The sequence below is a fragment of the Anguilla anguilla genome, chromosome 4 (assembly GCF_013347855.1).
Source record: "Anguilla anguilla isolate fAngAng1 chromosome 4, fAngAng1.pri, whole genome shotgun sequence".
Taxonomy (NCBI): domain Eukaryota; kingdom Metazoa; phylum Chordata; class Actinopteri; order Anguilliformes; family Anguillidae; genus Anguilla; species Anguilla anguilla.
The window spans coordinates 60,138,181-60,151,823 of record NC_049204.1 but is presented as its reverse complement, the minus strand read 5'-3'; the positions used below and the strand labels follow the sequence as shown (position 1 = coordinate 60,151,823).

Genomic DNA, 13,643 nt, shown 5'->3' with positions numbered 1-13,643 from the left:
ACATCCTGTTGATCCATTGACATCCTTTATTTTCCCTTACAGGCAGGGTTCTGTTATCCACAAATAGGCCTCTAGGAACCAACCTCTAGAGGAGAGCAGAAAACAGCCACAAGGAGACTTCTTTGGCAAACTGATGCAAAATATTTATTACAATTTTTTCATTTTTTTTTAGATGCAGTAGTTCTTTTTTCTACCTCATACAGATAACTCCATACATGAGACCCTTTTATCTTTCAAATCTGTAAATAATGTTATCAAAATAATTTTTTTGAAAACTCACAATTTTTCATTTTTATTTTACAATCCACCCTGAATATCAAGGTCACAGGAACAAAATGCAAAAGAAAACAAAAAGCCTACTGAAGTGGAATTTTTTTCTTTTTTTACAGCTGTACCAAAATAAAATAAAATGAACAGATGTGTGATAAAGCCGTTTATACCCTTTCAGCAAACAGAGGAAAGTACAAAAACGTGTGGCTGTAAGCATAATTTAAAACGGCAGTCCCTTCTGGGAAAAAAAAGCAAAAAAAAAAAAAAGAAGATTAGGATGGAGCTGCACCTTAATTTCAGCTGCAGGAATCATTTTGAGCATCAAGATTGCTCAAGCCATTCTTTAAACTTCAGAACTCAGAACGTTTTGATTGAAAAATCGCAGAACAGATTAAGTTAACATTTGCGGAGGATCACGTGTGAGTTTCAGGAGGCCCCAACGATTGGCCCTCTCTCCCTGCAATCGCCCCGATTACACATCCCTGATTGGCTGAGAATAAAGACCCGCCCTCGCGTCCAGTCTTCGGAAGGTTGGCTCACCTGCGAATCAAACCCAACTCCGTCACCAACACAACGTAGGCAACCATATAACAATTTTGCCCCTTTCTTTGGTATTGGAAGTTGAAACTGATTTTTTAAATTTATTATTCATTTATTACCTGAATACATCGTTTAAAAGATAAACCAGAATTTTTAAGACTGAATTGCTGCAGCATGACAGCTTTTTCTATTATTTTTTGTCAGCCCTTCTTGGCTACATTCATTAAAAGTAAAGCTCTTTTTTATTTTAAGGGAAATAATTGAACAGCACGTTCGTGTCGCTGCTTCTCCTGTGATTTTAAGCGCTCAAGCCAAAGCAGTGCTGGCAGCAAGGTGTCCACCAAGTCTGTTTGTATATCACTCGTCTCCATCATACCTTCAAGAGTACAAGAAAATAAAAATCTGTACCCTGTTTCTATAATTGTGATGTATGCCATAACAAAGGCGACTAGTGAAATCAACAAAATGTAATGAAAACCACAACTATCGAAACAATGATAGACTAAAGGGCGTGGGGCAAACTATATGCTTACGTTCAATGGGCGATAACACAACCCGAACTAAAACAGAACACACTCCTGAGAAGTAGTGTCGTGGGGGTGGGGGTGGGGGGGACACACTGACGATTGCCTAACAGTGAGAACGATGTATTCAAATTCAAACATTCACCCCTTCTGTTTGAGCCTCACAACACAGTGATTGTTTCATTCGGTAGCTGCCGTGCTATACTGCACTCCACCCACAGGGGGCGCACTCTCCTGGTGTGTACACACAGACAAGCACCCCCGAAACAGAGACAAGCTAAAACCATCAGGGGCTTTGAGCAACATTAATGTCAATTACTCATAACGAGTATTTAATCTCTGCACTACTGCTAAGAAATCATTTCTCAAAAAAAAAGAAATTCAAAGCCATCTTTAAAAAAAGAAAACGCTTTAGTCTGTAAGGAGCTGAAGTGAAATTCACTTTAAATTAATGTCATTATTACTGTTAAGGGTTAGTCAGTTTCTTCAGTTTAACTGAATGCGCATTGATCTTCGATGAATACTTTGTTCCGGGAAATGGGTAAAGCAGGGACCACTAAACGAAAGGATCGAAAGGAAAAAGGGGGAGCAAAAAAACAGAAGGAAAGAAAAAGAAACGGTACACAAGCCAGAACGAACTCTCTCGGGGATGTGACCTCTTCCCCCTTGTGCACGGGAACAGACGAGCGCTCGAGAAAAGCGCCGGCGGGGGGAGAGGAGAGGAGAGGAGAGGGTCTGCGAACGCCGCGTCAGGTGTCTTCGTCGTCGGAGGTCTGGCTGCTGCTGCTGGTCTCCGATTCGGAGGCCTCCTCCAGGCCCGCCTCCACGCCGCTCCTCCAGCGGGTGAACTGCAGAGCCACGGCCCGGGGCTTCGGGAGCACCCCGTTCCTCCCGAATCCGTTCTTCTTCAGCTGGGACACACACACACACACACCGACGGGGTACCGTCAAAACAGCGCTGCTCCATCCCTTCACACACACCGACACACACACAGGTTTCCACTGGAAGAAGCGCTCCAGCCCTCCCATTAGGAGAGACTACGGATTACACGGTGCTTTCTGTACACAAGACTAGAAAATACTACAGGTAGTGGAATTTCGATATTCACTCACATTTCTTCAGCCCTTCTTGTAGCAGAAAGCCTAAAACAACATCGCCTCTACCTGCTCAGTTTTCGCTTGAAATTCTTTCAGCTCGTCCTCCGTCAGGGGCAGGAAGTTGTCATCGTTCTCCGGATATTCCTGCCAGCCCATGGCCTTCAGTAACCTGCCAAGGACAGATGTCACAAAGTGAGCATTTTGCAGGGTTCTCTCTCTCTCATGTCTGTGGTGGTACTGTGCCTGGAAGTGGCCGGAGTCTTATTCTGAACGGAAGCGTGCTGTAAAATGAAGGTTCATCCTCAGTGATTCATGCGCTTTAGCCGTGTGTGTGTGTGTGTGTGTGTGTGTGTGTGTGTGTGTGTGTGTGTGCGTGTAGTGTGTGTGTGTGTGTGTGTGTGTGTGTGTGTGTGTGTGTGTGTGTGTGTGTGTGTCTGTGTGTGTGTGTGTGTGTGTGTGCGTGTGCGTGTAGTGTGATCGCTCACCGGTGTTCGGCCTCCAGAGAGCTGGACAGATGTTCGGTGTCTGAGTCGCTGAGGGCGTGGGAGACGCCGTTCTCGTGGCACAGGCCCTCGCTGTACTCCTTCGGCTCCGGGGTGCTCCCGTCACCCTGAAACGGGAGGCGGGGGTGATCAAACGTCAGTCTAAAACACACGGCGCCCCCCCCCAGGCCCCAGTGCCCCCCCGCAGGCCCCAGCGCCCCCCCAGGCCCCAGCGACCCCCCCTCCCCCCCCAGGCCCCAGCGACCCCCCCTCCCCCCCCAGGCCCCAGCGCTCCCCCAGGCCCCAGCGCTCCCCAGGCCCCAGCGACCCCCCCTCCCCCCCCAGGCCCCAGCGACCCCCCCTCCCCCCCCAGGCCCCAGCGCTCCCCCAGGCCCCAGCGCTCCCCAGGCCCCAGCGACCCCCCCTCCCCCCCAGGCCCCAGTGCCCCCCCAGGCCCCCTCCCCCCCCAGGCCCCAGTGCCCCCCCAGGCCCCAGCGCCCCCCCCCCAGGCCCCAGTGCCCCCCCAGGCCCCAGCGCTCCCCAGGCCCCCCCCCAGGCCCCAGCAGCCCCGGCTCACGGGGGCACCCCTCACCTCTCCAGGGGTGCCGGGGCTGTGGCAGGACGCCTCCTCGCCGTTGCGCTCGTCCTTCAGCGCCCGCAGGAACTCGCTCTTGCGGTCGGTGCCGCGGCGCATCAGTTTGAGGCGCGGGGGCGTGACGTCAATGGGCGGGGTGGTGCTGGAGGGGGGCTGAGGAGGGACACGAAACCCCGTCGGTTACGACGCGTTGCGACGGTTACGACAGTTACAGCGCAGCAAATAAGAGACACCGTTTCTTTCAAAGAAGTCATTTTCACAGGCTCTACACCATCTGTACATTACAACTAGAGGAGCTTATTTCAATAATCAAACCCGTCCACCCGAACATTTCGCACAGCCTGTAAAGGAAACTGCCCGCTGCTCTCTCTCTCTGTGAAGGAGAAGACCGGCCTAGCACTGCTCTCACTGCTCCCACTTCCCTGAGTGCAGGACAGTAGCAGCAGCAGGATGAGCAGCGGGAGCAGCAGGAGCAGAGGAGGACCCGGGGCCACAGCTCTGGAGCAGCGGGCTCACCTCCTTGGGGGGCGCGTGGGGCGCGACGCTGACTGGGGTCAAAGGTTTGGTCGCAGAGGCGGGGCTGGTGAAGGCCGAGTCCCGGCCCGAGAAATGGAAACCCGACTTCGTCTCCCTTCCGCTGGGCTTCCACGGACCGGACTGCGGGGAACAGCACACGCTCGTTAAAAACACCCGGGACGTCCCGCAGGAAAGCACGCAGCCTGCACAATTCTGTCAGCCGGCCGCAAAAACCGGACCCACGAAAATGACTGGACTTTAACTGACCGTTCAAAAAAAGAGAACAAGAGCAGAACAGTTTCTAAACATGTCAAAATCACACTATTGTGACGAACGACTAGCATAATAGGGACCTATGAAAGACCTATGGCTCTCATCGCAGCTGATCTCTGATTGGGCGAGAAGGGGGGGGGGGGGGGGCACTGCTGGAGGCGTGGTCGGAACCCGGACTCCTACCTTGGTGGGGGCCGCGGCTGGCTTGGGCACCAGATTTTTGTAAACGCTGGGTCCGGTGATGGGGACTTTGGTGCCGTTGGTGGGCAGGGGGCCCGTGCTGGCGAACCCAGCAGAGAAGGCGGCGCCGGGGTCCTCTCTGGAAACCTTCTTAATGACCAGCATCTTGGACACCGCCTGCTTGGCGCTGGGGGGGTTCTCTGCGGAGAGAGGCAGGGTCACTCGCGTCACGCCCGCGGCGCGGAGATGAGACGAGAAACGCGCGGCGGCGTCCAAACGGATAGCGGCGAGGGGGCGGGGAGGAGAGCGGCTCACCCCAAACTCCCACGGGGGCCCCCACAGCGCGCGCCTGGCTCGCCGGCTTCCCGTTCGCTTCCGGGTTGAGGGAGGGCTGCCCAAAAAAAGAACCAAAAAAATCAATTTAACCAATGACCGAAAATACAATTAAAGACATCAGCGACCATAAAATCATCAGCAAGAGTTCACTCAAAAGTTTTCAGTTATTTCCTGCAACACAAACTGCAATTTAATGAGTACTGATCCTCACTGGGTTGTAAATTCAAAACAAAAAGCACTTTTTCATGGCACATCGTGTAAAAGCAGTAATTCCAATATCTCATCCAATGAGTAAGACGCATGGCCACAGACTGTAATTATGTACAACCAGTTACGGAGGAGAGTTGGAATAGGGTTTTTGGTGTAGGAAACTTCTACTACACAGTACGAATGTGTTCTCGTTGTAGTTTCGTTCCACAGCAGGGTCGATGGAAGGAGGTTACTCACAAAGTCCTCTTCCACGAACTTCAGCTTGTCCTCCTTGCGTTCCTCGTCGGAGAACTTGTCCTGGAAGGGGGCGCCCTTGCGAGGGTGAAAGTTTCCGTTGCGCTGCCGGTGCCCCCCCTGCCGGTCCCGGTCCCGGTCCCTGTCCCTGTCCCCGCCCCCGCGTTTCGGGTGCCGCCCGTGGTGGTGGTGGTGGTGGTGGGACCCGGCCCCCCCCCTCCTGCCCCCAGGGCGCTCCGTGCCAGGCGGGCGCCTCCTTCCAGCCCGGGCCGCCGACCAGGCCGCCGTGCCCGCCCTTCGCCACGCCCGAGTCCACTGAGTCGTGCCGCAGGAGCAGCGGCTGCGCCCACCCGTCGCCTGGGAGACGGCGGAAAAATCAGCACGACGTTCTGACCCCCCCCCCAACATCCCAGCAAACGCCCCGACACCCACCTCCCTTAGATCAAACACTCCGAGCCGCGAACGACGGAAAACCACTTTCACACACTAGCATACTAACAAGCAGCATAAATCTGTTTGACAGAAGCTCTTACGTCTACAAGAACTGACTGCAGCTCATTTGAAGACAAACAGACTGATGACAGAATTTCATTCTCGTTCAATTCAGTGGGTAAACCTGTGTAGAGGCATAGAAGTTCAGACCATAAAGCTCCCATAGAGGACATCCCACATGCAGCATGTTTCCACAGGCCACGCCTCCCGGGCGCTGAGAGGAGGAGCAGAGCTCAGGAGGCGGGGCCTGTGTCTGGCTGTCACTCGGTCCCGAAGGGAGGAGCCTGGGGCCCTTACCTGCCGGGGCCCGGAGCGGGTCGTTGTTGAAGAAGCCATCGGAGGAGTTGTGACGTCGGCGGCTCACGCTTGGCTTGCCGTCTCCGCGGGGTAAGTGCTCTCCATGTCTGTCGAAGCTCGCTGCAGGGGACTGAGGAAGGGGGGGGGGGGGGTTTCGGTCACAGCATGCTTCACTGGCACAGGACGGGCCTGCCAGACTGCATTTTCACACCTCCGGACAAAACCGGGGCGTCCGATTCGCTGTCAGAACGGAATTACTCCCACGCTCGGACTGTCAATCAATGCACCGGAAACCTGAGGACAAGCCCTGAATCTCTACTGGCCATGCGATTAAAAAAAACGTAAACTTGTGGCTGCAATTAAAATTGTACACGTCCGGTCAAAAGATTTCAGAGCTAGGTGGCAGAAAGAAAAAAAAAAAACACATTTCCTCTGATAAGTCTTTGAAAATGCAGAACTGCCTCGACTGTCAGACCATGTTACGGTCTTTCACAGTCCTGATGTGTGATAAATGAGAACTGTCTGTACAGGGGCTATTTGTGGCTGTTTTAAAGCGGAGTGCAGCACACGTATAAAGATACATGTATATAGATTCACTCAGAGTCAGCCCCCACTCTAAACTCCCTCACGTCATGGGTGTGAGTGTCCACCTCTAAAGCCAGATTAAGGGGCTGAGATTAAAACAGGGATTCCCGATTAGGGCAAGGTTGTTTACTGTACATAACATGTAAGTTAAACTAAACTAAATTTCTAAAACGTATTTTTTTGGTTTTCCCTTAATGTTTAAAGAAGCTATTTTGGAATTTTTTTGTCATTACCATGAAATGGTTTTACACATTCACAAACCCTTTGGTTTCTTTCAGTTTTAAAGAGCAGGGAGTTCACTGTATGGTAGATGGTTATATTTGAGCTGCTCCAGATGTAGGAACATCTCCTCGCAGAGCCACTGGACCTCACTGAGAGGTCAGTTCCCCTGCATCCCAACAGGAGTCCCTCCAGCCGAGCCGATGCGGTCACTGAACCAGAGGCAGACTGCAGAGGCCTAACCGACAGGAGGAGCACGCACTGAATGTTGGGCCAGTGTACCCAGTCACTGAAACCTCCCGCCCCTGTGACATCATGGCCAATTACAGATCGCCTGCAGTCAAGTACAGGGCTCCCCGCCACAGTCTGACTCACGGCACAGCACTATACTAAGAGCAAGTGCCTCATGGTGATTGGCTACTTGGGAGCCGAACTGACATCTCATACTCATCACTGCCATTCCGTGATTTCTACTTTAAGCGCAAGATACAGTAACAGTGCTGGCATATGTTTAGAAGTATTTGCATTTAACATGCCGGGAAACAACAGCAGCCCCCCCGACTTCATCATGACAGAGCAACTCCTCTGGCTGGAAAAGAACCTGCAACCAGCCTGTGCCACCAGCACAATGACTGGGCAGCTAATCTGGGCGAACCACAGAGCGGCTAGCAGGCTAAGCTGGCTGTTGATGGCCAGCAGCATACATTTCACGAAAGGACGCACGGCCAGCTCTGGAGAGGACAGGGTTGTGATGGAATGAGCCTACAATGATTAGCCTTTCCAAATTAGGAGTAAAGAAAAAATATGGGAGTGGTAAAATAAATGAATCCATCTGAACGCTGTGCATTCTTAACATCTCCCGGTTAGGTGCAATAAGGAAGTCACAAGCAGACGCTGTGCTGGGTTCCAGGAGAGAGGCCGTTCAGGGCCTTACCTTGGCAGGTTGAGGCGTTGAGAAGTTAAGCCAGGCAGGAACAAAGTCATGCTGCGCCATTTAGGTCCAGTGTCTCCAGTCAGTGGATTGAGGCATCAAACCTCATGGCCAGGATCTGACGGCGCACAGAAGGAAGATGACACTATACTTAAGAGAAATTCAGAGCAGCACCGCCAACTACATATATACTTTGAACCATGCAAGGAACTTAATAACTGCTTTCAGATGCAGGCTGCGGGACGCTACAACAGCAAAAGGGCAGGTTTCGAAAGGGACAAAATAAATACTGCAGTTCTGCAGTAGCTGTGGTGGTGAACCTGTTGGACACATAGCTGGGTATTTTGCAGCCATGTCCACAGGGGAAGGCTCTTTGAAGGGTTGATAGTCGACAGCTGTTTGTTGGGAGGGGAGCGGAATAACTGGCAGAAGTAGACGCTACTACAGCACACTGGAATGAAACATCATTGCTCCCACCAAAAAAGAAGGTAAGGCAGGAGGTTCCCATGACAGTTTGTTGCAACGGGCACGAGGAGGCGCATCCTTACCCAGAGTTGTGAGCTCTGAAGTCCAGTGGCTCCCTCTCCCAGTACCAGGGCCCGAATGCTCTGTCTCTTATCTGAAGCTATCCTAGGCTAGGGTCTGCAACAGGAACGCGCCCAGGCCCCAGGACAACAGCCCCCTGCCAGAGGCCGGTTCAAGTGTTCCAGGATGATGGCGGGGCGGCGGAGGAGCTCTGCACTTGGGCCAGGAGCCTCTTCTCACATGTGGAGGACCTTCTGCCGGGGGTGGGGCGGGGGGGATCCTGGTTGCACGGTGAATGGGAACTGCTCCAATGATGTCCCAGCAGGGATTCAGAGTGAGTCAAAACGTGTACTTCTGCATGTGAAGCGGGGGGAGCTGCTCCGTACCAGCTCTCCTCTCACTAAGGGGGCCTGGCGTAAGCCTCCAATACAGTGGTCCGAAAGGCCCCGGGGGCAACAGGGCGTTTCCGTCAGACAGTGTCCACCGCGCTGTGGAAGAGTCGCCTCGCTCTTCTCCCAGAACTCTGTAAGCAGCACGAGGTGCCAGCTCTGACACTCCAAATCCGCCCCTACCAGCTCATTTTAGTACCTGCCCGCGCATGCACACAAAAAAACGGGAAAGTAATCACAAGGCCGCTGTTCGGAAACGGGCGAAAGCTGGCGTTCACCTCATTAAAACAGTGGAGGAGCTACAGCTGGGTGAAAATGGGGGAACTAGTCACATCACAAAAACCTGATAGGTACTTATTGTTATAAACTTAGCATGTTGTTGTCTGTCTGGCAGCCACCGAAATCTGGTATTTTAAAACATAGTGCGTGTCTGCAGAGGTCTGACTCCCAAATCAGCACATGTTAAGCGCAAAGCAATTCTGTTTTTCAAAGCATCGGCACTACATCCCATTCACACCCCAAAGCTAGCTGAAACACCAGTGCAGCACTTCAGTGTCCTCTGTTGCACAGTTGGTCTTATTCAGGCAGTTCCAAACTTGAAAGAGAGAGACTACATGCAGGATGCCCAGCACGTTACAACACACATGCTACTCCTTTGTTAAGCAAAGAAATCAAGAAATGCATAACGTGCTACAAAACACATAAATACTTGTTAGTCAAAGCCCTGGTTTAGATGCATGTGGCAGACGCGTCCTGTGTTCAGTGCTAGATCTACGAAACACTTCACGTTACACGGAACACAGATAAAACTATATCTCTTCTCTTCTGGTGGTGTTCTCTCCAGAGTTCGTCTTCAAGCTTGCTTCCACCAATTCGTTCTCTAAAACCAGAGGGGGAAAAAAGGACATAAAAATTAACACCCCTCAATGAGCAATTTAACAAAGCATCCAAGGATTTAAACCAGAACAGCCATGTTGAAATGTATAGGCTTCAGCTTTTTCTGTTGCTCAAATCCTGCAAATATTATGTTTAAGGACACACAGTAATATCAGGGCCATGTTGGCATAGAGCAATAATATCTTGAAATTAACTTATTTGTATTGATCACATGCAAAGATTGTGACCAATAAAAAGCAACAGACAGGCGCCAGAGGCAATGCATGATTGGCTCAAAAAGTAGCCACTCATAGTCATCTGAACTGCTGTCATCCATCATTTATTTTAGTTCATTTTTACCAGCCAAGCTCAAAAGCAAAGCAATACAGAAACTCTGCTTAATAATAGAGTAAGCAAGCCGAGATATTGTTTTGCAAAATACATTACATTTTTCCTTCATGAGTTACCAGCTGTGCTCATCTACTAATGATTATGAAAACATGGTCACAGGAAGACATTGGCTAACATGGCCAGACAAACATTTGTTATTGATGTTGACCCAGATTTTCAATATCATGCATCCACAATCACATTTAGAGCACAATAAAAGCCCTCGTTGCAGACTGCACCATTGTATTTTAAAATTTGCAGAAACAATTGTGTTGTTCTTTGTGCAAATACACTTTTTAGCAGGTAAATCAAGAAGACATATAGCCTGATCTAAGTTTCCAAGCTTGTAAACTAAAGGAAAGAACCGTAAATTCTCAAAATGGCGAGGAAACTCCCCCCAAAAAAACAAAAAACACCAGGATTCAGAAATGCTGTACATGCATCAAAAGGTCAGTGGCCCCATGTAGGAAGATTTGCATGTCTCAAATCCCTAAATGGTCTTCTATATGAGTGTGAAATACCAATGATTAACTATATTGAATGTTCTTATCACAAAAAAAAAAAAAAAACGCACAATGGGATTTCTATCCAACCTTAACAAGTGCTACATACAACAGCTGTTATTCGTCTTCAACAAATGTCACTCAATCACCCATACATAACTGCTCCTTTCTAAGACCTACTGTTCATTAGCTAAAACCACAACATTGAAAGCAAAAGACGCCTGTTAATTTTAGCATAATTCATACTGAAACCAATATATCTTTGCATCATGTCTTCCTGACATTACGTTTCTGTATCATGTCACCTTTACATTCGATTCTCTTCAGCAAATGTGCCATTCCACCGCTCAAAAGCCATTATTTTGTCAGGTAACACGAGAAATTCAATATGTTAACTTGCACTCATTGGAACAACATACAAGTTCAGTATTTTGACATTTACAGACCTGCCCATTCATCACATTACCTGCTGAGGTCATTTAACACTTCAGCTGAGTATTCTGGTACACAAACAATGCTTTCACTTGTTAAAAAAAACTATTAACTATATTTTACTGCTTAAGTTTCTGCCAAAAATCCCCACTGTGTACTCTTTCAAAAAGAGAAGAGGAAGTATGATACTTAAACTAAGACCACTACTTCAGTAAAGTAACACGGACCTCTGAGATTAAAAACGATATAGCAAATTCAAAATACAATGAAGCAGTTTGGCCATAGTAGAAGCAAAAGAGTAAAACTTTATGATTTTGGGTCACGGGATGAAACTAGCAGCAAACTGATTAACTCCAACTCTATGAGAAGTTCATCTATGCTGCAGTAATTATGTTTTATAAAATACTTTGGAACATGTGCACAGCTTTACACAAAAGGTACAGGTGCCCCTGCAAATAAAGTCAAATAGTGAAATTCAGTTCAACTAATCACATGCTATTGTAACTGTCTTTCAGAATAGCTGATACCATTATTGGAATCTTTGTTCCAGAACTGATACGTCAAACTGTCATGTCAATAAAGCCAGTTGTTTGCGTCTATGATGCACCATTTTAGTATTACGTTAACCTTCCTCCACGAAGCATGTGGTGGTGGTGCATGGATCTATCCAGCGGTCCAATAGTCTGGGAGCAAGACATCCATCTACAGTGCTCCGTTAAAATCTCGAGGAATGTCTAGTTTGATCTATGCCTTAACTTTCGCCAAGTTGCTGCACGTGCGATAAGGGTTACCAACAATTTAGCTTATTAGATACTACAGGCGGTGTTAAGAGTCTACATTAGTTCACTAGGTGCTTAATGTGCCAGTTACGGTTGTACATGTGGCGCTCACGTTTCATTAGCAACACAAATTTCTTACTAATTACCCACACGTTGAATAGGTCACAAACATATCGCTGGAAGCCATCCTGCAACCAACATCATCACAACTAGCTTTAATCCCATTAATGTTAGCTGGCTAGTTTGCTATTTAATGTCGCGAGGCACAGTAAAGGCGCCGCAAAGAATGTTTTTATTTTTTTCTTTACAGTGGGCCTAGTTACTAGAAATACCACAGGGTCACGGATTAAACCAACCATGGTAAGCTGTTAACAGTTATGCTAGCATTAACTGTCGGTTATCTGGCTTTGTTCGAAAAGAACTGGGCAATCAATGAAACTACAGCTTTAGCTACAGTATTGACAATTGTTCCTAGGTAGACTGTCGCTTTAGACTTCCCATGCAAGCACAGTAACATTACTACCTAGAATAGCAAGCGAATTATCTTATTGCTATTAGTAAGACGGTGCACATCACACGTTGTGGTAGTTATTAGCTAATTTAACTAACGTTAGGAAATCAACAAGATGTAAAACGAAAGCGCTAACTAGCAAACGTTAAAACGTTATCTAATGTTAAGATAGCTACAGTCGATAAATTACGAAAGCTCGCCAGCTGGCTAATTAGCTAACAAGCTAACCTTAGACAAATAGTAAGCAAACGTTAAAATGGAGTAGTCATTAGTTTCTCCAAATGCAAACGAATAATCAGTAAAATAAAAGTTAACAACTGATATTACCAATATAAACGACAGGTCTACATAGGCCATTCAATGTTTGTGGCACAAAATATAAACACCAGGTAGCTAGCTAGCCGCCCCACGGAATATAAATAGTCTAACACTGTTCTCGGAGCAATGAAATTTCTCAAAATTCCTATTCAGTATTATAACTATCTTTAATTGTAGGTGTGAAAGGAAATCTCGAAGAAAATACCATGTCGAAGGAAACAGACCGTAACAGCATTGTTAGCTTGCTATCAATACAGTTGAGTAACATATATTACTAGCCACCTAGCTAGCTCTACAGTTCCAAAATGGCTACCAACCCTACTGCCTGTACTTCGATAGCTAGAGCTAGCTAGCGAAGTATCTCGATGCCCACATACCTCTGTGATCGGCTGAGCGAAGACTATATTAATTCATTTAAATACAATCCGATATTCGAATGCACACAGCAAAAGTTTCTCTTCTAATAGTGTCAAAAGTCCCTCGATTGTTGAGCTTGGCATGAAAATATTATTTGTTTGGGTTTTGAGACCGCGTTCGCTGCGACTCTCCAGTCAATCTGCCTTGTTCCTGACTACTGTTTCCAGACGCGCTAATCGATCGCAGAGCAAGATTGAGGCGTCACAACAACCCCGCAAGTGTCACGTGTTGTAATTTACCCGCATTGATATCGCTAATACATCAACCGCTGTTTTTTTTCTATAACACATAGTAATTTTTATAAAATATTATATAAAACTCTGCCCGAGTAATGGTTTATCATAGAAAGTATATAATTACGTAGGGCTACTTTAATGAACTGTCACACAATACAATACTTTAATTGCACAACTGGTTGTAATGACAAAAGACAGATATGTTCCTTATTGTGTCCTTTGCCAAATTTGTTGTAATCTATTTTTATACAGTGTATGACTGTAATCTGATACGGAACTTCCAATTCTGTCTTTAAATTGTGAATATACTTTTGATCAGGGTTTCCAAAACTAAGTCTTGAGCCTCTCTTTTGTTCTGTTTGTTCCAACCAGAATTGACACTCCAGGATCACTTTCACAGTATTGTTTTGTGTCTCAGAACCAAAACACAATAGCAATGGCATAATTTTGAAATGAAATAAGCATGAGCACTTTGAAGTGAAAAT

General features: G+C 47.8%; 1 protein-coding gene across 1 annotated transcript; it reads right to left on the bottom strand.

Annotated features, from left to right (window-relative positions):
• Positions 1-121: 121 nt before the first annotated feature.
• On the bottom strand, positions 122-12,809 carry gpbp1l1 (GC-rich promoter binding protein 1-like 1). The gene is given in 13 exon segments (XM_035414715.1): positions 122-2,245; positions 2,499-2,601; positions 2,918-3,042; positions 3,507-3,662; positions 4,026-4,166; positions 4,482-4,678; positions 4,794-4,869; positions 5,262-5,468; positions 5,470-5,615; positions 6,048-6,177; positions 7,786-7,900; positions 8,331-9,576; positions 12,711-12,809. Coding segments are annotated over 11 exon segments (1,503 nt in total). The 5' UTR covers positions 7,846-7,900; positions 8,331-9,576; positions 12,711-12,809; the 3' UTR covers positions 122-2,083.
• Between the last annotated feature and the right edge of the window lie 834 nt (positions 12,810-13,643).